Source organism: Pleuronectes platessa, chromosome 13, assembly GCF_947347685.1.
Source record: "Pleuronectes platessa chromosome 13, fPlePla1.1, whole genome shotgun sequence".
Lineage (NCBI taxonomy): Eukaryota > Metazoa > Chordata > Actinopteri > Pleuronectiformes > Pleuronectidae > Pleuronectes > Pleuronectes platessa.
This window is the reverse complement of record NC_070638.1, coordinates 2326868-2353168: the sequence shown is the minus strand read 5'-3', so window position 1 is coordinate 2353168 and position 26301 is coordinate 2326868. Positions and strand designations below refer to the sequence as shown.

The 26301-nt window shown below is 43.9% G+C and overlaps 1 protein-coding gene across 1 annotated transcript in view; it reads left to right on the top strand.

Annotated features, from left to right (window-relative positions):
* The window catches only part of LOC128454798 (partitioning defective 3 homolog), a 163518-nt gene that overhangs the window by 121036 nt on the left and 16181 nt on the right, over positions 1 to 26301 (top strand). The window contains exons 20-23 of the mRNA XM_053438343.1: positions 4637 to 4864; positions 6224 to 6527; positions 11336 to 11464; positions 18626 to 18895. Coding sequence (XP_053294318.1) covers positions 4637 to 4864; positions 6224 to 6527; positions 11336 to 11464; positions 18626 to 18895 — 931 coding nt within the window. The remainder of the gene's footprint in view (positions 1 to 4636; positions 4865 to 6223; positions 6528 to 11335; positions 11465 to 18625; positions 18896 to 26301) is intronic.

Genomic DNA, 26301 nt, shown 5'->3' with positions numbered 1-26301 from the left:
TTGTCAGAGAGCGAAGCGAGGACTCGCTGCAGCTCTGAGGTCGCTGCTGAACACGGCCCTGAAAGCAGTCGGGTGACTACAGATTTGATTTTCTACCTTTTGCCTCAGATTCGACTGCAGCACTAATTGTTTTGTGTGTGTGTCAGGAGTGTGTGTGTGGTGTGTAGAGAGGGAAAGTTGAGAAAGCACTCTGTCCTTGGTTTAGGCAGCGAGCTGACATCGAGCCATCCGTCATTGTCAAGCCCTGCGTGTGTTTTCACTGAACAGAGGTTCTGCCTCTGGAATCAGAGACTTGGACAGAAGGACGGATCCAGTAGAAGGAAGATGGAGAGAGAGAGAGAGAGAGAGAGAGAGACCAGAGGTTTAGAGTTTGAGATAGAAAGTGTCTTTGGGCGGCTCATGGTAACTTGGAGGTGCAGCTTTGAACTGTTGCTCAATAAGAAAGCGTAGAGAAAGAGGAAGAGAGAGAGAGAAGAGGACTGAAAGTTGTGTTGTTGAAAATCTGAAATATCCACTTGAAACAATTGACCATGTGTGGAAAACCATCACAGGCGGATTCATTATGGGAGATTCCTGCCAAATGGAAGCAGCAGATGAATCAGTTGTTCTGTTGAGGACAATCTACTGTGTCTGTCTGTCAGTGTCAGATCATGTTAGTAAAGTTTGGTTGAATTTAGACAATAGATACCACCTGGTTATGGTTTGGTAAAGATCCAATTAAACATTAAAGACAGAAGCTAATTTCAAACTTTTCCTGCCAGCTCCCCAGTAAAATATTAAATTTGGACAAAATTTTCTAATTTCATTAAAGTCGTATATCCACTGCTTCTGGAGAGCAGCTCGTTCTACTTATAATTCTGATTATATGATGTAATATTGTTTAAAATATCAAATTTGTTGCCAACATAAGTTACACAACTCTAAAAAGGAAAAATCTGAAAATCTCACGCTGTAGAAAACCAGAAACTACAAATATTTATCATTTTTATGAAACCGATTAATCAAGTGTTTTATTAAATCCTTTCCAGTGAGTGGTTCCTGTGACTCACTGTGGTGACGCTGGTGGAGAATCGGCTGCTGATTGGCTCAGTGTCAGCTTCACTGTCTCGACCTGATTGGATGAAACCTCCTCCGCTCACAGCGTCTCTCTGAGAACCTCCTGTTTGTGCAGGTCCCCAATTAACGTCATTGAAGGCCTTCAATGGGCTCATTAGGTGAAATGAGAATGTGCCAGTGATATGAGAGCTCTTGTTTCTGCTGGTAATCCCCCCCCCTGCCGCCCCCCCCGCCTGCACTGCAAATCAAAGAAAGTTTAATTAGGCTCCATTGTCTCATCTGAACTGAGCTGATTCGCCTTTTCATCGATGTCCTCGCTCCATCTTCAGATTTCCTCTGTGCAGATACTGAGGGAGAGTTTATTGGATGTTTTGTTTGAACTCTATGAGTAAAGAATGTGATTCTCAAGGTTGAAATTCAAAACTCTGTGAATCTCCCTAATGTTCCAGGCTAATAGAATTCCCCCTGTTTTTCAGTTTTTAAGTGTCCAGGGTTTATTTTCACTCGTGGGTCCCTGGTGTCACTCGACCAACTTGTTAAAATAATTTGTTCTCCTCCGCTGAGTGTAAATAATCCATGGTCCATTTACCGAAGCCAAAACACGGCCGATCCCTCCGAGAGGTGGGAGGCGGTCGCGCTCGTCTGCTGAACCGTGATTGGTCGAGAGATTTATTGACACAGGCCGTAGCCACATGTTGGACTCGGACACGTCGGTGATGGACGACAACACTCGACTGTTTCCTGAAACGTTAAACATCTCTGTGTGAGCGGGGTTCCTGTAAAGTTCACACATCGGATACACTTGTGTTGGGGGAAGTAGGACATATTGAGCAGAATTCCTTATTTGATATTTATAAAATTCGATTTTTGTGGATTATTGCTGCATTCAATCCAAAGTTTTTGACTCCTTTTGTTTTAAGAACTTTTAGCTTTGTTGTGCGTTGTTTGTTGTGTAGTGTGCTGAGTTAGCAGGGAGCGATTTTGTCAATTTCAAAATTAGAAATCATCATAAAATACTGAGAAAATAGACATTTTAAGAAAAAGCATAGATGGAAAGTTTGGGAAACTGGAATGAAATCGAAACATTCAGGTGCCATGTGACTTTTAACTGTAAATTACCATTAAGGTCACTGGTTTTCAGGGTATTCCCACCACCTGGGCCACCATGGTAATTTAATTCAGGGCAGATGATGCTGAGATGTTAAGATTTTGAAGATGCTGTAATATTATGGCCTCCTGAGTTTCCTCAGCTTTCTAGATGCACGATTCTGGATCAGCTTCGGTTCATAGAGATGACAAAAGGGGGTGAAGTCTAATTCTATGTGATTTCCTTTGTTCAGACTGAATCAATAACTGGTCCATTGCCAGTTTCCCGTCGGGTGTCGGCACCAATCAGACCTGTCTGTGTTCCAGCTGCTGCACGACTCCTCTGTATGTGTGGTTGTAAACTCCTGGTGAAGCTTTGTAGGATCATGTTGATCTGCAGGCGGGGGGGGGGCGTCCACTCTGTCCAAACACGGCCACACCGATTACTCACAACTCACTCGCCTGTTTTGAAAGAGCCCATTTAGCTCGTTGTCAAATCTCCAACATTTGCAATTAAGCACATTTGATTTCAAAAGCAGGATTTCTCCATTTCTTCATTTCTTCCACTTCTCCTTGGAGCAGACGTCGACTGAACTGAACAAGCTTTCATCCCCAGGTCATTTGAAACTTGTGTATTTAAAAAAAAATAAAACATTAAAACCCGTTGGTCACATCTGCACCACAGGGTGAATGATCCTCTCTCTGCTGAAGGCCTCTGGAGTGTGACTGGAGTGAGAGGCGCCCGGGCAGAGCCGTTAGATGAAGTGGGCGTGAAAAGCCATCAGCCCGACTCCCAGTGACTCCCAGTGAGACGCTAAGGGGAGCGGACAGGCTGATGAGGATGAATGGGAGGCAGCCACTTGTTCTCCGGGCGTGTTTTTCCATTTCGGTTTCTCTTTCTCTGTCGGCTTGGCGAAAGAAAACTTTTTCCACACGTACTGTTTGAGAATATTCACTCAAGCTCACACACACACACACACACACACAGACACACACACTGTCAGAGTTCCTTATGATCCTCTGAGACGAGGCAGGTTCTTCTGGAGCAGAAGATTCTTTTCTGTTTCATATGAGATGGTCTCTTTTGTCTTTATGGCTTCAGTCTAATTGGGCCGAGCCATGTGTCTAATTACCTTTTCACCCCAGTCCATTGGTTGGTTGTCTTTTGGGGGGGGGGGGGGGGTTGGTTGGCACCATCGGATTATACAAAATCCTCCTGGAATGGATTTCTTGGTGGAAGGATGAGACATGAGCCAAGAAAGAAGTTGTTCTTTTTAGGAGCAGATCCAGGAACTGTTTCTCTCTTTCTTCAACACGATGGGATCAGATGCTTTTTGGACATTTTCACTTTGTTCTCAGGGAATAATTCTTGAATCTTGATGAAAACAAGGAGGCGTATTTAGGGGACTGATATCCATGAGTGTGCAATTATCTGCCACTTGATTGAATTTAAGGGGACTCAGAGGAATGAGCTCCACCGAGTGTCTGTCTCGTTGAGTCGTGGAATGAGCCTCGAGGAGAAGCAGCGTCTCGTGATCTGTGTTGTGTTGTTTTTTAAAATTTCTGGCGAACAGAGTCGTTGAAAACACGAGAGCAGCGAGCCAATGGGAAGCTAGAGAAACTGTTTGTTTGTTTGCAGAGGACGTTCGCCTCCAGGGTCACGACGAGGTCGGGCCGGAGCGTAAACAACATGACTCAGCATGAAATCAAAGAGGTCACACCGAGGCTTCTACTGTTGGTCATGTGGAATCAACAGGAAGTGGCCTGATGGGAAATATGTGTCAAGTCTCCCTCGTCGTTTTTTAAATCATCCTGTGACACGACTTCATCATCTTTTCTCCTTGAGACTGTTTGAACACAACTTCAATCACAGCCAAGGTCAATGTGAACTTATTGATTCTGGACAGATTCAGTTATTCATCTTTGTAAAGATGCGTCACAGAGAAAAGAGCTTTAAGGTCGTTTGAAGATGGAAAGAAAAGAGGAAAGAATGGAACAGAAGAGCTTCTAGAGTGTAGTTTATTATTTTGCTTTTGTCATAGTTGAAATATTAGATTAGCAAATAAATAACGACTAGTTACCCTTCACTTAACTGACGGCTTAAAACTAATCACAGCAGGAATTCCAATTATCTTTTACCCCCCCTCTGGTAATCAATGACAATTTAATAACAAATCATAATATAAATAATAATAATATCTTGATTTATAGAGCAAGAAACAAGGAAATAATTGGTTAAAATACAGAAGTTATTGATGAACTTCTGCTGTGATTATTTTTTATGCGTCTGGTTAAAGCTCATGAAAGATGATGTTGCTGTAGAATAGAAGTAGACTGGAGTTAGTTATTAGATAATTCAGTATATAATATTAATGCTGATTAGTTCATTTACACGTCCATCATCATCATCATCCTCATCCTCATCCTCCTCATCGTAGTTCTGGTTGACCCTGTTCATGTTCCTGCAGCACAATCCTCTGTATCCTCCCATCAGGCTCCACACGGGATGTGGGCCCCTCGCTCGGCCTCAAGAAGTCCAGCTCTCTCGAGAGCCTGCAGACGGCTGTGGCCGAGGTCACGCTCAACGGCGACCTCCCCTTCCACAGGCCACGCCCCCGCATCATCCGGGGGCGTGGCTGCAACGAGAGCTTCAGGGCCGCCATCGACAAGTCGTACGACCGACCGGCTCCGGCGGAGGAGGACGACGAGGGCATGGAGACGCGTAAGATATCCCGTGTTCCACTTTCACCTGGTGTTTAGCAAGTCTGGGAACAGGGTCACAGGTTCGATCCCCTCATGGCTCAGGTGTCATATGTGGGGAGTGCGCTGGTACAATTACACGTTGATGATTTCACTGATGTTTGCATTATGATTTACTAACACAGCAGTGATGATTTCTAACAAGCGTCTTCATTAAGACCCTGATGTGCCTCTCTGGGCTCGTGCATGAGAGTGACAGCGTTCTGACTAATGCTTAATATCCGGCTGCCTGTGGCCGTGGCGTTCTGCTGACTCAGGATGGAACCGTCTACCTGACGAGATATGAAAATTCATCACACGTCAACGTGAGGCACCTTGAACAGGACGGTTCCAGAGTGAAGCCTGTGATTCACGACCTCCTGCAGGGAAATTAGTCCTGAATGTTCCCGTCTTCCTCCAGAGCGTCCACCGTGCATAAGGATCAAAGACAATAAAGATATATAAAGATGGACGACCCATCTCCACTTCCTCCCACCATCTCGAAATAGAGACTAAATCTCCTGGATACAAACGCTCAATCATCAATGTTCCCCTGTTTTTATAGCATCAAATAATCTGCAGCTCGAAAAGTGAAGCTAGAGCGTCTCAATCTGCTGTTTCTGGTTATAAACCTCCTCCATGTTAGTGGACGGGACCAAACCACAAAGTTAAAGGCACGTCAAAGATGTTCAGGTCTTTCTGTTCCTGATAAGTTTGGTATAAATTAGTTATTTGATGCTATTTGATTTATGATAGATCCCCTTGTCTCCAAATGGATTCGGCACAAGATGGCAGCGTTTGTATATCCAGGATGTTTTGTCTTTGTTTATGGAGAGTGGGAGGAACTGGAGCCACGGCATCCATCTTGATTCATTCAGTTTAAACCCAAGTTCTTTAACATTAAAGAAACCAAACAGGGATATTATTTCAATGTCAGTGAAATGAGACTCTGATGTGCAGGAATCCTTTTAATCTTTTACACCATCATTTTCAAGATTTAGATTCTACAGCTCCACTTCAAAGCCCAGATTGTTAGTTGTGTTCATCTGAGCGTCATGTTGGGTTTGAGTTCCCTGTCACATCGTGGCATCAAACATTGATTCATGTTTCTCAACTCGTGCTCGTGGTCCCCGGTGATAAAGACCTCATTACGGAGCAGAGCTCTTCAGTCACTTGTAAAACGCTGTTAAATTGTGTAGGGTTCCTTTTGACACTTTGGAGACATGTGTGTACTTTTACGAGACCTATAGCTTCTCACTGTTTTAGGCTCGTTGATTTCCACGTGTGTCCTCGTTCTGCAGAATAACTTGTTCGTCTGTTGTCTTCGTTTCCCCGTCTCCAGTGGAGGAGGACACGGAGGAGAGCTCACGCTCCGGTAGGGACTCCGTGTCCACCATGGCCGACCAGACGCCGCTCTCCGGCTCAGAGAAGCCGCTGGTCAATGGCACCAACCGCACCAGAGAGGAGAAGAAGAAGGACAAGGAGAAAGGAGGCAAGGAGAAGAAGAAGCAGCAGCAGCAGGAGGGAGGGAAGGAGAAGGACAGAGGAGACAAAGGAGACAAAGGAGACAGAGGAGACAGAGGAGACAGAGGAGACAAGGGAAAAGCCAAGAAGGGCATGTTGAAGGGACTCGGAGAAATGTTCAGGTAAGATTTTAAAACTGAAAAATGTGTCTTTCAAAAGTGTGTTTGCAGAGCTGCTGGCAAAAAGAGCCCCTCATTAAAAATGCATAACTCAATTTGATTTAAATTTTTAAGATGTTTATTTAACGTGGAGATGAAATGTTTGCTTTCAAAACTTTTCCTGATTGTTAAAGACTTAAGTACACAATCGACTTGCAACTGTGTGAGACACAGTGTGGGTCTGCAGTGTGTTCAGAGCTTCTCTTGTGTTGTCTCAGGTGCATCCTGAAGCAGAGATTCTCTTTTCACACGTCGGCTGTTTTATCTTTTCCTCTATTACACAACGTTAACACACAACTTTCCTAAACTACACACGTATCTGTACTTAGACATAAACATATGAAAACACTTGAAATTGAAATTTACTGCTTGGTCTTCAGGTTTGAAGTCATCAGGACTCGCCACATGTAGAGGAGATGAAAGGAAATCAGGGCCACACACACACACACACAAACGCACACAGTGGAGTAATCAGTGGGATGCACATGGACAAAAATCGCACACAGTAATAATTAGTATGGAACACACACATACACAGAGATACATATTTTACTCACACACACTTTGCAGGAGTCAGTGAAGTGGACAAACTGCAAATACATGCAGAAATATGTTTAAATCAAATCCACACACACACACACAGTGTTCACACAAACCCACAATATGGTCGCCAAACAAACACACACTGCCGTTCCCCTCGCCGCTCTCTCTCCACCTCCCCGATGATAATGATTGTTGTGCCGCGCCATAACATCAGTGTTATGGCGCCGTGATTGGCTCCATATTGGCCGAATCAGACCCGCTCCATTAGAACTCGGTGCCACCGCCTGTGTGATCGAGGCCCGGTGTTCACTGGCACACACGGAATCAGGATGTGACTCAGCCCATCTGCTCGCTGCTCTGGATCACAGGCTCAGCTCGAAGGGACAAGTCACATACAATCTTAACGTGATGATTCCAAAATCAACGTAGACTCCAGATTTTCCTCAGGAGCTTACGTCTCAATCTTTAGTTTCAAGTCTTCTTCAACGCAACTGATGTTCAGTTGGTGAAATATGGTTCATTTGAGCATCACATAGACCATAAGGCACTTTGCATGGGGGAGGAGCCTGGATGATTGACAGCTAGTTCCATCCAATGGGGGCAGGTGTAGGTGTGTGCGTGCAGTGCATGTAAATGTCAAAGAGCCAAGAAAAGAGTTTTGTTTCACCTTTTGTCCTTGAGACAAATTACACTAAATGAAAGAAGCAAGAAAGCGACGCACAAAACAGGATTTAAAGAAAAACAAAGCATTGACCGAGCTGCAGTTCAACCAACAACACAACAGTTGTGTTACCAGATATTGACATGTTCCTCTCGTGCTGGTGTTGACTTGTGATGATGAAATGACATGAAAACTTGTGTGTCGGCCTCAAACCAAACAGATGGAGGTGTCGAGAATTAACTTTACTGATATTTTAAAAGTGGAGCCCTGTCGCACAACTCAGTTAGTACCTCTGAGTGGCTCCACTGCGTGACAAGAGCTCCCAGTGAGTGAGTCTGTGTGTGTGTGAGTGAGTGAAAGTTGTTGTTGAAGGAGTATCAAGGAGCTTGTGTTTGATTTGTGTTTACATGTAGGAGGTAGGATCAGGAGTGGGAGGCCAGCAGGAGTCGGAAAACTGTGTTTGTGTGTGCGTATGTGTATATGTGTGAGTGAGTGAGTGAGTGTGTGTGTGTGTGTCTGTGTGAGATCAACAGAGCTTCCACTGCCTGACCCTCTCATGTCTCGAAGGCCTCACACTCAGTCCCAATCAAAGCCTCATTACCATCAACTCCTGCCAACACAACAACCTGCCAGCTCTGCAGCCATCTCTCTCTCTCACCCCCCCCCTCTCTCTCTCTCATCCCTCTCTCTCTCTCTCTCTCTCTCTCTCTGATCATCACTTGGACTCAGAAGCAACACCCAGTCTGTTAGTTTGGCATCGGGGAAGATGGTCGCTGCCCAGAAATTCGAGGCCTGCGCTAATTTTGCAGTGGTTTAAGTGTGTGTGTGTCTTTGTGTGTCTGTGTGTGTGTGTGTGTGTGTGTGTGCATGTTTGTCGCCATCGCCATGAACAAGTGAACAAGCCTGAACTCAGTAAACACTCACACCGTGACCAGCTTCATGATGAGCTACAGGAGGAGAAACGCTGAGAGGAAGTTGTCGCTCTCTGCAGTCGGTTGTGTTTTAGTATCACGGACATTGAGCGACACAGTAATCTGATGATTTGTCCTTCTCTGTGTAATAACTTTATTAATGCTTGGTTGTCATGATTTATAATGGTGGATGAACATGGGACCAGTATTTATCACTGGCATCGTTGACATTTTCAGCCCTCACACTGGGACCATATCTTAAGGAGCAACCCGCTCTCCCTCCTCACACTGGGAAAAGGTTTGCCAGTGACACACACACACACACAGGTGCTCTGTGGAGTTGACTGAGCTGGATCCTTGACATTTTGAAGTTGTCTTTTCAAACCACTGAAACGCGTCAAAGCCGATTTATCAACGGCACCGGGCTCGAGACAGAGGGCGGAGCCGAGCGTGCCCGGAATATACGATTATCAAACGCCCCCGTGTCGTGGTTTATAGTCAGACTCCTCTTCAAAGTTTTTTTCTTTTCAGTCATAAATCTTAGTGTGTGTCTGTGTGTCAGTGTCTGTGTGTGTTACATTGTGAGTCAGGCTGTGGGTCTTTTTCAGGGGCTGTTAATGAGAGTTAGTGGTGTGGAGAGAGAAAGTGTCGACCATCTCCCTCCGTGATAAATGGCTCCTGCTCTTAGCATTAACAGAAAGCCGTCAGTCTCTCAGACGGCCGCAGTTAAATTAATCAGGTAATGGACCTTAGTCTGTGGGCCCCCCCCATCCCCACCCCCCCGACAGACACACACACCCCTTCTGCGGTTTCTTCTATCTCCTGGTTTTCACTCACTTTGTCTTTTACACTCCGCAGCAGGACAATCAGACGACCTCCTTCCCTCGTCATGATGTTCTCACGTCTGATAGGAAACTGTCTCAGACTTCATCGTCTAATATAATTAATAATAATTTTTTTCATTGGAGAAACTTTCAGTGTCAAGTTTAACAAATCCCCGTCACGTCTGATGGTTTTACAAAAGCCAGCTTAAGCCTTAGTTACATGTTTCTGTGAGCTCCACATGGCGTTAAACAAAAAGACCAGACGTCAACGCTCCGGGCGGCATCTCTGCGTGTGTGTGCCTGTGTGTGTGTGTCTGCGTGTGTGTGTGTGTGTGTTACTAATGATGCCAAAGTGATGCCAGACATGTTCTGCCGCAGGGCTTTGATTCTGTTGTGTTTGGGCTTAAGTCCATCGGCCACCAAGAAGCTGCATAAGATTCATTTTATTTTCCGATATGTATTTTTCTCTCCCTCTTCTATTCATTCATTCATGTTTTTTTTTTTTGCTTCTCACCTCTTTTTCCCACGTAGTGTTGTTGTCGTCGTTTCTCTCTTTTGTGTCTCGCTGCTTCACACACTCCTACACACTCGCACCGCTGGTTTCTCTCTCTGCACATTCATCGGCTTTAATTCCTTTGCTCTCTCTCTGTGTGTTTCTGCCATTGATTTACTTTATTCTTTCTATCATCTCACACACTCACACATACACACACAGACACACACAGACACACACACACACACACACACAGAGACACACACTAACACCTCTCTCTCGTCTTTCTTTTCTTCACCGTAGTTTAGTTTGTGGTTTTAATGTTTCATTCATTGAGTTTCTCTCGCGTGTGTTCATTCTCTTTATTCTCTCTGGTTCCCTGTCTTCTGTCTGTGGTATTAACACACACAGACACACACACACACACACAGACACACACACACATGTACGTTGTCTCTTTAGAAGTCATAGATATTCTCCGAGGACCAATTTCCTCATGAATAATCATGGCGGCTCATTGTGGAGGCGAGCCCGGTGCCAAAGTCATTTCTTCAACAGGCTGCAGCTTTATACCGAGTCAATCAAGCTGAAATATCTCTGCCATGGCTCAGAGTCACTCCCTCCCTATGAATATAATTACTGCGATGGGCCGCGTCCACACCTCCTTCGTTTACCCCCCCCCCCCCCCCCCCCCCCCCCCCCCCCCCCCCCGACTTTAAACGAGTTGAATGGGGTTTGAACTCGAGAGACGTTCTTCTCAGATTGGTTCATTTTGGGGCTCGATTGAGTCGCACCTTCCGGGAGCGTCTGTGATCGCAGATGAAAGTTTTCTGTGAGATCAGTGAACTTTGGAGTTTGGAGTTTCTGGCTGTGGACGGAGAGACGTCTTGCATTTTTATCAGTTTACCTGCCTGTGAATAAAAATACAATCACATGTGTGAATGTCTTAGTTTGAGATCATCTACGAGATTTCCGAGAGATGCTTTTGTGACTTTAGGCTCGTCTATTCCAGAAGAATGAGAATTTAATTCCAGACACTCTTACTGTAGATATTAGCTCCTTAAATATGCCGGATGTTTTTCATCAAGATCAATGAAATATTCTTTGAGAAATCTGAGAAATATCAAGATGGATCCTCCCCAAAATCAAATGGCCCTTCTTTTGAGCCCAAATCGGTTCAGGAGTTTTTTGCAGATCCTTAAAAGGTCTTAAAATGTCTTGGATTTAATTTTAAAAGAGCATTTAATTGTCTTAAAGTCAGATTTTGTTCAGCCAGTCAACACGTAATCAAAGTAATAAACCTGATGGGTATTAATCGTTGTTGTGTTTTTGTGACGCAGGTTCGGGAAGCACAGGAAAGACGAGCGCCCGGGGGAGAAGCTGGATCGTAAAGGCTCCAGCAAGTGGAGGTCGGAGGAGACGCAGGTTTCTGAGGAGGAGACGCTGAAGATGAGGATGGAGCAGGAGAGGTAGGACCTCCGTGATGCTTCTGATTCTGCTGAGTCATGGTGAAATGTTTCTGTTCATTCTGTCTCTGGGCTGCTTTTTTCCTTCTGGGATCCGATATCAACCTCGCTGCTGCAATGAGGCATGAGAACCAAAGTGGATAATCAAAGATTTCTTGATTTACTCTTGGGAATCACTCGTTATGTTTCTGAGTTTTAAAATGTGTTTCAATAGCCTGGATGTTTCTGCTGGAAGTGCAACTAGGAAATGAAACCTTCCCTCACTCCTTTGATCTTTCCCTCTCTCAACGCACTGAAGTTAAAATAGTCAAATTAGTGGACGACAAATCTATTTTTCAGAGTTTTAGGGCTTTGATTCACTCACACTACTGTTCGTTCATCTATTCTTAGTTTTAATTCTAAAATCGGTTAATATGCATAGCAGAGTCATTGTTGGAAATCTTTTTCCAAACTGATGGTTTCTCCCGGTGAAGTCGATTCTGTTCACCCTGAATTCCTTCGAGCATCTTATATAGACGATATCAACAGGGTCAATTCTGTTTTAAAATACCATCACGTGCAACAGCTCCATTTCAACGTGGTTCTCCTAATTAACACTCTTGCCACTTGTACATGACACCAACTTCTGCACAAAGACCAATGAAGAGGAGTTTATTGGGGGGGGGGGGGGGGAAGAACGTAAACTCTGTTTCCGGCTCGTTGCCCAAAACCGAACCGCCCGAGTCTCTTCCTCGCTGCACCTCTGTCTCACTTTTAACCAAACTAAATGTCAGTTGGGCACCGTGCCAGTGTTTTTTTTGTGGCAGCGGTTTGTAAATGCCAAGGCCATCACAGCCCTGCCAGCTAATTAATTCCCTTGCTCCCGGTGTAGGGGCAGGAGTCATTACTCCCCTCAGTTGCTCGTTATGAAAATTTCGGTTTGTAATTCTTTCTTTTACGCCCGCAGAGCAGATAGTCCGGTAATACGATAATAGCCGAGTCTTTATTTTTAATTGGCATAAGGTTATCGCAAATGCCACGTCAGACGATTTCGGTTGTTTTCCGCTGGATATCGTTGAAAGTTCAGAACGGTCGTTTTGTATGTTAATCAAGTCCGTGGCTTCTCCGCAGGTTCCAGACCTCGGATGTTAGAGTCGCGTGAGTTTATGGTCGTGATGGAGATTCAACCGAGCTGGACCTCGGAAAACCTGGAAGACTTATTTCAAACATGGAAAACGGACACAGCGGATTTAGTCGGTTAATTGGGGTTATGTCCGGAATTTTAATCAGGTTATTGTCAGTGAGATTTGAATCTTTTCAGTCTTTCAATATTAAATAATCCACATTTATTCTTCTTGCGATGTTATCGACTCTCAGGTTGTTTTAAGACTTCCCCACAAAATAAGTAGTTTAGCATTTTACCAAACTGCTCTAGTCTTTTAAACCAGTTTCTTTATCTTCCTGGGGACAGGGTGTCCGCAGGAACTGGGTCAGTTATTTGGTGTGTTTATTTGTTCTGTTGTTTGTTGTGCGTACAACAGTTTTGTCGTGTGGAGCTCAGGGGCAAAGAGGGAGCTCGGGGAAATCAGGCAAACTAGTGGCCGAGGAACCAGAATGAGATAAATGCAGGTGGGCGTCCACGGGGCAGGAAGTATCTGGGGATTGTCTGACAGCAGTTGTGAAGTCGAGGCTTTAATTATTTTGTTCAGCTTTGGGGTGTTTGACTCACTCCAACCAACCATGCCCCCCCCCACCCCCCCCACCCCCACCCCCCCCCCCCCCCCCCGGAAAGCACGAGCTCGCCTGTCGTTTGAATTTAACCATCAGCTGGAATAACGCTGATATTGACGGGAGGATCCCACCGAGGACGCAGGAAGTCTGTGGCTCCTTCGCTTTTAAACAACAATCTAGTTAGTTGTGTGTTCGCCGAGCTGCTCCCCCCCAAGGTTCAGCTGTGAGGCTCTGGCACCTCGCTGCACTGCACCTATTGATTGGCCTCTGCCAAAGGGCTGTGGTTAATCCAGCTGTGATTGACTCGATGGAAAGCAGGTTTAAATCTCAGCTCCCAGTGGATCTCAACCCCCAGCTACTCAAGCAGATCCAGACAGACAAGCCAGACAGTGCAGGGATGCTCTATATGCTAATTTAAAGAGAAGAACACATGCACGAGCTGTTTGGAGCAAAGTGTTCATTGTCAATATGAAGGTGCCGTGTTGTGTAATGTGTTGAGTTGACTGAGTTGAGACCCGATGTTCACATCCGACCTCCTGAGTGATCCGATCACGTGTTTATCTGCATATAGAGCGAGGAGCTGCGATCCAATAACAAGTGGTCACTGGAGACGTACGTTCTTTCTAGTCACAAAGACCAAGTTGCGTTGTTGTTCGTTGGATTTAAAGTGAAACAGCAGCGACGCATGTTAACACCAGGTGTGAAAAGGGCCAGAGGCAAATGGAATCGTCCAAGAGGCTTCTCCAGTTCCAACTGTTCTGGGAATCTTAGTCGTTTAAACTCTTGGGGACATTGACAAGAACATCGATTTCTGATTGTTCATTAACTGTCGTAACAACAGTCATTAGTCGTAGTGGTCACCGGGGGCCGAGTCATCGGATTTGTTGTTGTCACGTGAAGTGTTGTTACATTTCCTGGGACGGGATGAAAGGGCAGGTTGAGGGATAAGGGACAGTTAGGACATCCTGGGACTTTCAAGGACAATAAATCAAATTTTTCGGATGGAGAAGGTTTAAAATAGGATCTAAGGAGGCTGTGACTCCACCTACAGTGCTGCCCTGTCATCCTGTCTTAGGAGATGTTAGATCCGTTCACAATGGACCTCATGTGACTCCAAAAAGTCCCAAAGACTGTCGCTAACAAGGTTCCTCTTTGCAGTTGACACTTGGATCAACCGTCCTTGGAGTTGTGACATCGATGGCCTTGATAATGACTCCACAGAGGTTTAGTATACCTCTAGTTTGAACCACCTCAGGATGCATCAGGGCTATTTCTTCGTTATCTAAACCAGGGCAGAGCCTTTTCTAAACCTGCCTGCTTGGAATGGGTCATTTGTTCAGTCTGTGTTGATGCTGGTTGCAGCTTTGTTTCTGAAACTGTAAAATTGATTTGCAGTAATTGAGCCACAGCAGGTCCCGGCCGACTGCTGCACCTGGAGTTGTGTTTATTAAAAGTGTATTTTACATTGATATCTTGCACTCAGTTGGGACCTGAACAAAAACATACCGTCCTCAACCTGCGATCCACATTCATACAGAGCTCTCTGGAATTAGTGGATGAAGGTATTAGACCATTCTAATGAATTTCAGTTAGGAAAGATGAGACTAGCTGTTCCTTTACTTTCCTTATCTTTGCTGTTTAGGACAGAAATCACGTTTTCTTCATGGCATCGGTATTTGCACTGGTTTGATTGGCCAACACACAGTCGGCTGCCAGATGCCACTGGCCTGTGCTGTGGCGTAAAGAGCCAACACAAACTTACAGGGACAACACTTTGTTTGCCAGAGCTGCTTGTGAACTAAAGCACGAAAACACTCACCACATCGGTCGGTGTATAAATCCAGTTTGTGCTTTAAGAGGCAGTCATACAGCAAAACGGTTAAAAAGCTCAGTCCATAAAGCAGCCGGTGTTCTGAACGGTCTTCAAACCATTTGTCTGAGTGAACTCCCCCCGACCTGGACACTCTTGAGTTTCTTTACTATTTATTTCATGAAATCCAAATCATCATTTCCTGGACTTTTTCTCTCATAGCTGCTTTGGACCCGTGTGAGTTATCAAAGTTCTGCAGTTTCCACCTCGGGGAACTTTGCAACTATTTCAACTTTGTTCCCTGGACCATAGAAGATTCCTGCGTTATCAATCCAGCAGTAGTCTTATCCTGCTGGACCTTCTTCCTTCACGCACTTCCTGCCTTTCTCCCGTGCTCTATCACTCATGTCAGCATTGTCTCTAAAAGGAGGGTTTATTACACAGTGGGTACAATGGCACATAAAGGACCATTGTTCTGGCTCCATGTGGTAGAAAGGTCACTCCCTACACACCTTCTTTAAACCATAATGTGCCATCCTGCTGGTTCTCTCCTCTTTTATCTGTTCTCTCCTTCTTTTCCTGCGACGCTCTTTTCTTTGTCCAGCCTCGGACTCTCCTCCTCCGACCACTTACCCTTCACGCTGAGAGTGTTTTCATCTCTCATCAAGGTTTTTTCCTTGAACAAATATTTTGGGACTGAGGGGCAATGATTAGACCAAGTGTGCTTTTCCTTCCTGTCCCATTTCAATCAGCGTGATTGTCTATTTGTGGAGCGAAGTTGAAAATCTTTGAAAAGCTTCCGTGGAGGCTGGCAACAGTTAATCTCTCAGGATTCACACCAGGAACCTTGAATTATTCTCTGAAGGCTCTTTCTGATTGAAAATACGATTTCAGCACATGGCGCCCACTGCCAGTGGTTTGGAAATGGTTCTGCTGGGTTCAGAGCAAAGTGGGCGGAGTTTCCTGTTCATGCAACAAGCTGCAAGACTGTTAGAACACACAAGACAATCCTTCTTTAACTTTCCTCCTGAGTTCTTGATATGCACACAAACTTGTGTGATATCATTTGAGGAACCCTGACACACAGAAGTTCAGGTTGTCCTCCACTGTGTATTGTGTGTCCCTCTGGAAGCTTTGTCTGCTTCTGTTTCAAATGATATTAATATTACAAACCGACTGCCATGATAATTATAAACTCAAAATCCCTCAAAATCTTTATAGAACATTTGTTTGAGAAAGATTTCAAGCTAAGTTTGTTTGATTTTTTCAAATTTTCTGGTTTTCTATTATCGTGTCTTAAAATATTCTAGTCTAATTGTTTTTAATGGTTGTGATCAACAGTGATTGTTGTTTTCTTCTATCTGCCTTTAATAAGAAAATTTGATTATTTGAATTAATCTCTTTCTAAAATGATCTTTGTACTTCACTCTGTGGTTTGAGTTCATTTCTTTGAACCAAAGGTGATTTGTTTTTCATCCTAATCAAATTTTCCTGATAAATAAATGCCATCCAATCAATATAGCTCATCTACAAATCACTGGATTATATAATAATGCTGCATACACTGTATTTAAGTCGTCCTTGCTCTGTCTTCAACTCTTCACATCACGAGCTCTGTGATATCTCTTGTCACCTGAGTCAAAGCTGCGTCCTCCCTCACTCAGAAGCCGTCCCCGTTGACTTGTCCGCTGCCTGGTCATGGGAAGGGCCTGCTACCAGAGAAGGTCATGCTCTGGACTGGTATGTCTGGTCTTATCTTATCAGCCACTGTGCTTGTGTATACAATCAGTAGCTGCTCCCACTCCTGCTCCTCCTCCTCCTCCTGCTGCTGCTGCTGCTGCTTTCTCTGATGGAAAACCCTGTTTTTCCCCGTGGCTCTAAAGATAGATCCCCTGAAGGGCCCCGCTTCCTTCTGCACCATTAGATAATTGCTTAGTCTACAAATAGTGCCGACGCAGTGTGCAGGTCCAGGAGCCTCCCTGTGACACGGGTGAGGTTGTTGGACTAAGTTTATGTTTTGCTGAAAAGACTGTTAGGTGTGGGGGGGTGGGGGGGGGGGCCGTTCATTAGTCATCAAGTTCATTACCAGACGTATTTAGATGTTTATAAGTTTTTATTATTCCCACCTTGCTCCCTCCGAAGAGGAGAAGTATTGTTTCATTATGCACAGCATGCACTTTTTCTGGAGGAAGCATTTTTTTCAGATTCTAGCCCCGCTGAGTGTTCTGTGAAGTTACCCCCCCCCCCTACCTCCGCACCACTGCGGCCGTCCCATTCGCTTTCTCGCCGCCATTAAAAAGGAGCCTGGAGAAAAGAGAGCAGTATGATAATTGGTAGTTGTAAAGCTCTGATAATTGGCAAGGAAGTAATTATGGGGCTGCGCAAAAGGTAGTGCCCCCCCCCCACACTCCGCTGTAGAAAACGGTGCTGCCAGTTATTCACAAGATAATGGCCTAAAGAGAGAGAGAGAGTGTGTGTGATTTAGCCGTGAGACAGAGAGGTGTTAGAGGTGTGTGTGTGTGTGTGTGTATGTTTGTGTGTAAATCGAGGGCAGCTATACATTACCGGCACTCTGTGAATACAAAGTGCTTTCCTTGTTCGAGGTGTTGTGGGGGCGAGAGTCTATTATGCATTGTTTATGGTATTATTCATTGGGGGGGGGGGGAAACATAAATAATAGACTCCACAGCGTCTCTCTGCTCTGTAATGGAAAGTTGAGAAAACAGAACCAACAACCACTTGCAGATGTTGCTGTCGCACGTCACAGAGAGTTTTGTCTCCTGAGGTTTACATCAGGTCCCGTAACATTTTCATTTAATAAAAGTGTTTAATAAACAACAATGTTCATCCAGAACATCAGTTCAGATTTATATACAACCGTGGAGTTATCAAAATGAAACGTGTTCTGGAGCTTTAACACATGCATCTAATATAAAGATTCAAAAACTCTAAACCAGTTTGACCAGCAAAAATAACGTGTTGTGAAACTAAGTTGTTTTGCTGATGTGGCTCCAGACTCATCCTTCAAATACTAAAACACTTTTAATCAAGATTCAATAAGTCTTTCATTTCTATTCATACAGTTCTACCATCAGTAGAAGTAGATATTAATTTGACCTCAAGAGGTTTTATAACTCTTTCCTTTTCATTGTGCTTCAGTTGAGTAGCACTCCAGCTCCTTGGCTCCAGTGTCTGAGGCTGAATTGATTTACATTATATAATTCTATAACCCAATACAACCCTGTTATTATAATTAAAATGACCAAACTCTATAGAACAATAAGACTTTATTGTTTATTATACAGAGTTGTACTTGTTGGTGCATGAAGTTAAAAAGAACCTACTTCACTATATAATGCAGATAAAGCAACTAAATATAGATTTAAAATAATAATAATGAAAGCAGTTCTAATTGACCACACTCTGAGCACGGGTCTGTCCTCCAAGAGTAAATGTTCTGTAAATATTAAATGTTTCTAAAGAAGAAGCCTCTACAATATGCTTATGAACACAATAGAGCCCTTGATACATAAATGCAGCTCTAACCCAGATCCCAGCCCCGAGCTGCACATGACCGTCTCACTTGTGACAGAATAAAAGATTCTCAGGCAGAACATTTAGATTTATTCTTCCTTCATCTCCAGGATCCAGGCCAAGACCAGGGAGCTGAGGGAGCGGCAGGCCCGGGAACGGGACTACGCCGAGATCCTGGACGTGAGCCGCACGTCGGAGGAGGAGCACCCGTACGCCGGCATCAACCCCCTGAACAGCTCGGTGGACAGCGGCCACAGCCGACCGCACAGCCCCCGGGACGACTACCCGCACATCCACGCACACCACCAGCACCAGCACTCGGATTCCCTCTACACCCCCGTCAGCAAGGCCCGCAGCGACCGGCCTCCCTCTGCAGACAGGTAGGCCTGGCTTCATTCCTCTCAGACTCTGAAGGTGTCCTTCTTTAGTTTGATGGTTTCTCCTCAGCTGCAGCCGGTGGTCATTTCCTTCCATGAAAAATGAATTGAAACCAATGAATTCCAGTGAAGTCTCCTCCCATCAATCTGATTTATGTGTCAGAGCAGCTGACGAGATGCTCAGCAGCCAGTTCCCCTCCGACTCAAAAGCACAACCCAGTCCTGGTATTTCCCTGAAAGCTCTTTTTACTGGGAGCTGGTTCTTCTTCTGCTGCAGCCGGCTATCACACCTACAGGAGAAAATAATCACAGCAACAGAAGGCAGTTGGTAAATGTCAGCTCGCCGACTGCCTGACACAATGCAGCGTTCTCCAGGGGGGGGGTGTGGGATTACTCTGGGGAGGCGGTGAGTGAATGGAAACCTTTGAATATCCGTCTCTCTTTCTGTCTCTCTTGACCTTTCTACCTGTCTTTCTCTCCCTTGTTGATTCCACCTTTTCGCTGCCCCCCCCCCCCCCCCCCCCAGGTGTTCTGTCCGAGCTGCCGCCGGCTCAGACCCAGGATTAAGAACATTCATACATCCCTTCTCTCTGGGTTCATATATTTCCACGCATCCCCACATGGCCCCCCGGCAGCCTGTGTGTACCTCACCACCGTTGTAGCTCATATTGATTCATAATTCATAGAGCTGCTGTTGTCACGCCGTCATTTCTTTCTTTTCTCTTAAATCCCTGATGTGGCGTCTGTGTTGAGGAATGCAGATGCACAACAGAAGATAACACAGCAGCAGCATCACAGATCTGGGGTCTGTATTTAATTAGGTGAGGGAGAATGCTCATGATTTAGAATCTAATCATCGCCTTATTACAGATTACAGCTTTTTTCCCTCAACCACCACATAAGCAATTTAATGTTTTTCTCCCCCGGCCTCCTGTGAGCTGTGTTCCTCTTTGGAGGGAACAGGATTTGCAAGAAAGCTTTTCCCCCATAGAGTCCACAACAACAACAACAACAACAACAACAAGCAGCTAATGGATTAGTGATGAAATGCTTCAATAGACAGTTTTGTTAAATTTTATAATCCTGCAAGTTTACAGTAAATGTTCAGATTGGCTCTATGTGTGATTTCAGGATGTTGTGTTTACAGCAGTGTAGGTGCCAGGGACACACAACTCCTCAAAGATTGTGTGTCGCTCCCCTGATCCCTCCATCGTAAGAAAAATATACCTCCTGAGAGAAGCAGGAAGTGCGTTTCCTGCGTCCTGTCTGCCCCCCCACTGAACAGGAAGTGAATTAGACCCCACCATGCCAGGCCCAGGAGGGAGGGGGGGGGACTCTCCCGGCGGCGGGGGTGTTTGTTATTACGGGACTCCGATGGCAGCATGAAGTGATACCAGAGCTTGAGGACTGTGGAGATTTGATCAAAGCAATAACACGTCCATAGAAACTGAGAGTGAAGGAAAATGTTATTTCTTTTCTTACACTAACACTTTGCTTTTTAAAAACACGGTTCTGTGAGAGTCGGCTCGGTTTTCAAGGCAAATGGAAATTAGCTGTGATGCTTTGCACTGAATGATTGTTGTGCAATTATTGTAGATCGGCCCAGATCCAATAAACACTGGAGAATGGGACTCGAGCATGAACGTCCGCCGAGGCCAAACTCTGTGTTTGTGGACTCAAAAGTTTAGAAGTAATATTCGGTACAAACATAACCTCGTTAGAATAGATTAAAAATAGATCTGATATCGCTTTGGGCTGGATTTGCCTTTTTCACTGTTCAGCTCAGGTTCGTTGTTAAAGTGAGTTTGTGGCGTGAACTTGTGCTTATTGCAGAGCGTGTGTGTGTGTGTGTGTGTGTGTGTGTGTAAATAGTATTTTATGCCCATTTCCTGACTCAAATCAGCGATGATGTGATGTCACAGTTTTATATCAGTGTCTGTTTGGTCTCGTTGTTCCTTTCTGCCACGTTGGGATTGTCACAAGATTGAGATTCAGACTCCGACTGAAGAGGTCAAAGCTAGAGCAGAGAGATTTGTACGTTTTAGAAGATTTTAACATACACAACAACAATAATAATCATTATTTACACACAATAATAAAGCTTGGTAATACTGTTTATTTAAGAATTATATAAAAAAGAGCATGAAAAGATGCAGATGGGGAAATATCATCCATACATAAGGAAATAGCTAAGACATTGTTATCAAACCATTTTGCCAATACATTTTATAATGAATAACTATAAACATAAAAAACATGTATAAAATGCACATAATAGTCTGATTTGTCTATTCTGTGAAAGCTTTCCTATCAGCAAACTGATATTGACATGTGTGTACAAATAAATAAGTCTCTTTAAAAAATAATTAAACTGTCGGTGGACTAATACAATGTTTTAAACTGTAAATTCTAGAATGTTATTCTAATCTTAAACTACAGTAATAAATGAACAACGAATCTACCACAATGCTGTCAGAATCAGAATAATACATAAGCAGAGTAACACAGGGTTTAATATGACTTTTAATATGAATAATAATCATCAAGTCACCTGGTCTCGTTCTGGCCAATAGGACGTTAACATCTGAACCCTGTCACTTCTTACACAACCAACCACAATCTGCTCCAGCTTCCAAACCAGGAAACCAGAATCCTGCCACCCAGCTGCTCTCAGGTTCCTCCTCAGCACCGCGGCGTTCAAGAGGAAACAAGAGAAAAATTGACAAGATGCAGCTGCATTAATATCCAGAGGAGTTTGAGTTTAGTTTGCCTCATTTTCAACTTCTTTCTCCTCGAGTCATTTACCTTCAGGATCAGACGTGCAGCTCCTCTTTATGTTCACGGCCTCATACTCTAACAAGACGGTCAACTGGAAGTCCAGCTTGATTTTGTTTCAGTTGTGTTACTGTGCAGTTTATTGCGTAGGTGGTGCGATGGATCATCAGGCTGCAAGCTCGTTTTTTATTTTTTAAGTGGTTTTTGTTTTGGCTCTCAACCAAATTGCATAACCTTGCTGCAGGGACCCTGCTGGTCTGTGTTTCCCCCCCCTGCCAAGCAAAACACTGTCCAAAGCTCAGTGTTTTATCCCCTCCGGTGTTTTCCCATCATTACAGCTAAAATAATATCTCTCACTGAAGGTCCCACAGTGTGTAATTGTCACGTGGTAACATTTGTTGTGATATTTTTCATAAAAACCCCAAAAAGTTGTCGGAAACATCCAAAGAAATCATCTGTTTCTTAAATGTTTACAAATTAATTAAAGTTGAGTTCAATTCAAACTGCACAGCACTCAGTGTGTAGTTGAATACCTTTAATTGCCCCGAACAGTTTGCTGTATCACTCCGTCCCCGCTGTGCGAGTGCAAGTGTGCACAGAGCCAAGTGAATTAGCCACCATTGTTTTTATTCCCCTCCCCGGCTACAAGGCAGCAGTGGCTGCTGGGAAGGCTCTGAGGGATTCGCCGTGATTTGATTCTCGGCGTTTTCCCGAGGAGCCGAGGCTCTTATTGAATCGGCTCCATTACATTTCATCTCCACCGGGGGAATAGGCGGCCTCGGAGGGAGCGGAGCGGTCGTGTTGTATCACAAACACACAAGAAAGAGCCGACGCAGGCAAACAGACACACAGCAGTCGCCTTACAGGACGATAAGGTTGTGTGTGTGGGTGGGTGTGTGTGGGTGGTTGTGTGTGGGTGTACACTTGACTTCACATAATGCTGTGTGCTCATGTTATGTCAAAGTATGTCTCTGTGCTGGTCTTTGTGTCGTTCTCTGCTATGTTAATGCTTTTGTTGGTTTTGTTTGCGTGCAAATGTGTAGGCGAGCGACAAGTCAAGGGTGTTTGTGTGTGTCTGTGTGTGTGCGAGAGCGAGAAAGCCACAAATAGAGAATGATGGCAGGTATAACTGAGCACATTAAATACACACAAACCAGGGCTGGATTAACCTGTGAGACCCTGGTGATGCATTCATGAACCCGTGAATATAGGGTTTATGACCTATACTGCAGCCAGCCACCAGGGGGCCAGCCAGATGTTTTGGCTTCAGTTATAGGGAGCTGTCATGGCCGTCCATCCTAATATACAGATGCTAAAACTTTCATCATTTTAGATGTTGGGTTTGAAACTTGATTTTTATCATTTCTGTTTATAAATTTAGTGTTTTTCTTTAGTAGAACAAGTTACCAAGTAAAAAGTTAACAGTATAAACTAGTAGTAATAAACTGCTGTATTCTGCTACAGTAAATTCCATCACCCTGTTCTTTCATTCAGTGTAAACATGCAGCTAATCCAACATCTGTCTGTTCATGGTCCCCTGAGGCTCTCCACAGGGGACCCCACACATTAAAAACACACAAAACTCACTAAAAACAAGGAGGAGCTCCGTAAAACATTTTAAATAATATTCACAAATTCTAGCCGAGACAGTAGGTGCCAGTATTTTTCTCTGAATGATGGGATCAGCAGAATGAAAGCCTCCCTCTCATCATTATCCCCTGTAATCCACTTAGTAGCAGACATCATCCGTGTTGTTTATTTCACTCTCCTTCCCATGTTGATGTAATCCCACACATCTGACCTTAAAGCCTTTTCTCAATCTGTTTATCTCGTCTGTTTTCACATTAACGTGCATCTGCCCCGTTTGATGATTCAACACATTATCTCATCGTGTTTATTCTTCAGCTCGGGTTTTGTTTCCTATCGAGTGAGAACAACTCCGATCGAGATTCAAAAATCCCTTTTCAAATTGATTTTTTATTTTTCGAAAAGACTGAAAGTAGATCCCTGTAAAATAATGTGAAAACTTTTTAAAGAAGTTGGAAGATCTTTTTTCTCTCCTTCCAAACCGTCAAGAACCTGAGAAGAACGGGACTCGGTCACGTCTCTGAGCTGCAGCTGCTCCGCTCTCTGGCTCGATATGAGTGAATAGACGAGTGGACGAGATGTTGTCGTCGGCTGCTGTGCAGAGTGTGAGTCCGTGTTCAGAACAGCTCGTCTTCCTCCTGCAGCTCGGGGGACGTCTCCGCTCGAGGGTCGTCCTGAAATCTGTCTCCTGACGAGAGCAGGGACAGAATTCTGATCAGCCGCCATCGTGTTTGTCCTCCGGTGGAAGAAATCCACAAAACACGGACGTACCTGAACACCTCGTTTTCTGTCATGGGAATTTCTCAATAGTCAAGCACAAGTCATTACAATGTCTTTCTGGAAGTTTATTCTACATCTGCAGATGGGCATCAATGTACAAGACCATGGAATAGATTTCATACAATGAGCAATGACATACATTCATGTTAAGCAATAGATGACCAATACCCTGTCACCTACTCTTTCTCAGACCCTTGGAATGTAAGATCTGTTTTTCAAGATCCCTTTCCCAATGTTTACAACCACAAATCCCCCGTTCTGTTAGGTCTTTGTTTGTTGAGTATTTGAGGTCCTGGTGATACACGCACTTGACCAACGGTGAATCGGCCTCAGCTGATGTTTCACCAGATTTTTAGATATTCAAATAACCAAAGAATTATAGAAACTTAGCTTCAATGAACAGAGTGTTGAGAAATAACTCAAATGACAGTATCCCTCTTTAGAAAGAATTAATTTGACTTGACTTGTCTTTTTAGTCTGGTACATGTCCCATCTGCTAACATGGAGGGAGGCGGGGTTTATGAACCATACTGCAGCCAGCAGCCAGGGGGCGCTGCAGATGTTTTGTCTTCAGTTGTAAGGAGCTGTCAGGAGGCTACAACTTTCACTATTCGGTGAAACTGTGTCAGATGATTGACATTTTCCCACATGCAGTTTTCAATCTTTTCGGTTCTTCAGTTAAAATCTATTAAATCGAACGAGACTTCTACCAGAGAGCCATTTAAAATAATTTACAATGGTTGACACCTTCCTGTCATCAGCATGTAACATACAAATGATTAGTGTCGAGCGTGAGCTCAATTTAAGTTTGGAGGTTGTCAGCAAACATCTGCTTCTATAGGTTGGAGTCAGCTGTGTTTTACATGAAGAGAAACCTGGATCCAGCCCAAATGGGGGGGGATACTCGTCCCCGGGGGAGTCCTTTATGGATGTGGGGGGGGGACGGCTCAGTGGGTTTTAGGGGTCGGGTGGATGTTCTCTGCTCTGGAATGAGAACAGACGGGAGAAGACTTTATTTCCTCCAGGATAAACTCTCATGTCCGTTTTGGAACATCAGCTTCACTCCTCCTTTATCGGCTCTGTTAGTTTTTGTTAACCGAGGATTTAAGTTACTGTTACTGGACCCAGCACACCTTCTGTTGGCTTTAAAGGTTCAGTGTGGAAGGTTTAGGATCTGTTGACAGAAAATGTATATATATATAATAAATAATCCCAGTGATCTAAATTGTACAAATTGTTGTTTTCTTTACCTTAGAATGATTCCTTTATATTTAAATACTTTATATTTACATCTGGAGCGTGTCCTCTCTACGGAGGCAGCCATGTTTTTTACAGTAGCCCACACTGGACAAACTAAACCTTTTGAGTTTTGAAGACAACTGAAGGTTTTGACAGGTTCTCAGGTTTGGAAGGGGACAACATCCAACTTCACCACTAGATGTCACTAAATTCTAAACACTGCACCTTTAAATAAAGCAGCCAGGGACACAAAAGTCAAAGTTGGTGGGGTTTATTTCCCCCAAATCCTTTAGGGCTTATTCATTTACATCATTAAATAGAAGTTGTTTCTTTAAATAGCTGTGAAAACAAGGTGGCCGCGGCCCAGTTGCAACTCATGGAGGAGCTGTAAATCAAGTGTAACTGTGATATGCAGCAACGTGCAGGAGGTGAGAAATATTAGTTTGACTGTTTCCTGGCGTAGAAAACAAGAGTCTGTAAAACAGTTGGAGCTTGTTTCAAGTCCCAAAAGGCAGATTTAAAAAAGATTTGGTAATTTGATTTCACAAATCTAAATCCATCTTTCGCGGAACAAAAAATAAACAAATAATTTCCGGATGGTAAGTGAATAAAGTTGTTATTGTTATTAGTGAAAAGTCGAACTATTACAAGACCTGAAAAAAGATAAAGTTGCAATATTACAAGAAAAATGTAATATGGCTAAAATAAAGTTATAATATTACGAGAAAGAAATTGTAATATTATGAAATTAGTTGTAAGATAAGAAGAATAAAGTCCTAATATTATGAGGCAAAAGTCGTAATATGACAAGATGAGAGTAAAGTCTGAAAATATCAAGAATAAAGTCCTTATTATAGGCTATGACATTTCAGAGCAGAATATCAGATCAGCCTTAAAATACGTCTTCATTTTTGTGACATTATGACTTCATTCAGGAAACGATTATTTTACAAGATTTAGGAAAAAGGAAATATACTCCAAATTGTTTACGACAGATGTTGACTCAACAAACAATAGATGCTTGTAAT